Here is a 551-nt window from a genome sequence, read left to right as displayed (position 1 = left end):
GAGTGCTTCCTCCTGGCTGCCATGGCCTACGACCGATACGCCGCCATCTGCCGACCTCTTCATTACCCACAGCTGATGAGCCAGAGAGTCTGCTGGCACCTGGTGTGTGGGAGCTGGTTCCTGGGAATGGTGGATGGCTTGTTGCTCACCCCCACTACCATGAGCTTCCCTTTCTGTCAGTCCAGGAAGATCCTGAGCTTCTTCTGTGAGGCCCCTGCCCTGTTAAAGCTGTCCTGTGTGGACATCTCGCTCTACAGGGAGCTCATGTACCTGTGCTGTGTCCTCATGCTTCTCATCCCTGTTGCATTGGTCTCCAGCTCCTACGCCCTCATCCTGCACCTCGTCTGCAGGATGAACTCAGCCAAGGGCCGCAGGAGGGCGCTGGCCACCTGCTCCTCCCACATGGCTGTGGTGCTGCTCTTCTTCGGTGCGAGCACCTACACCTACATGTTCCCCCACTCCTACCACACGGCCAAGCAGGACATGATGGCGTCTGCATTCTACACCATCATCACCCCTGTGCTGAACCCCCTCATCTACAGCCTCCGCAA

The 551-nt window shown here is 58.4% G+C and overlaps 1 protein-coding gene across 1 annotated transcript; it reads left to right on the top strand.

Moving 5' to 3' along the window:
* Positions 1–3: 3 nt before the first annotated feature.
* On the top strand, positions 4–546 carry LOC106736256 (olfactory receptor 2T3-like; the record flags this gene model as incomplete). The annotated part of the gene is made up of 1 exon (XM_014592582.1): positions 4–546. A coding segment is annotated over one exon (543 nt), but the record flags the coding sequence as incomplete, so codon positions are not given.
* Positions 547–551: the final 5 nt, after the last annotated feature.

This window comes from Tupaia chinensis, unplaced genomic scaffold, assembly GCF_000334495.1.
Source record: "Tupaia chinensis unplaced genomic scaffold, TupChi_1.0 Scaffold126973_1, whole genome shotgun sequence".
Lineage (NCBI taxonomy): Eukaryota > Metazoa > Chordata > Mammalia > Scandentia > Tupaiidae > Tupaia > Tupaia belangeri.
Note: the sequence above shows the minus strand (reverse complement) of the source record. Positions and strands in the feature narration are given on the sequence as shown.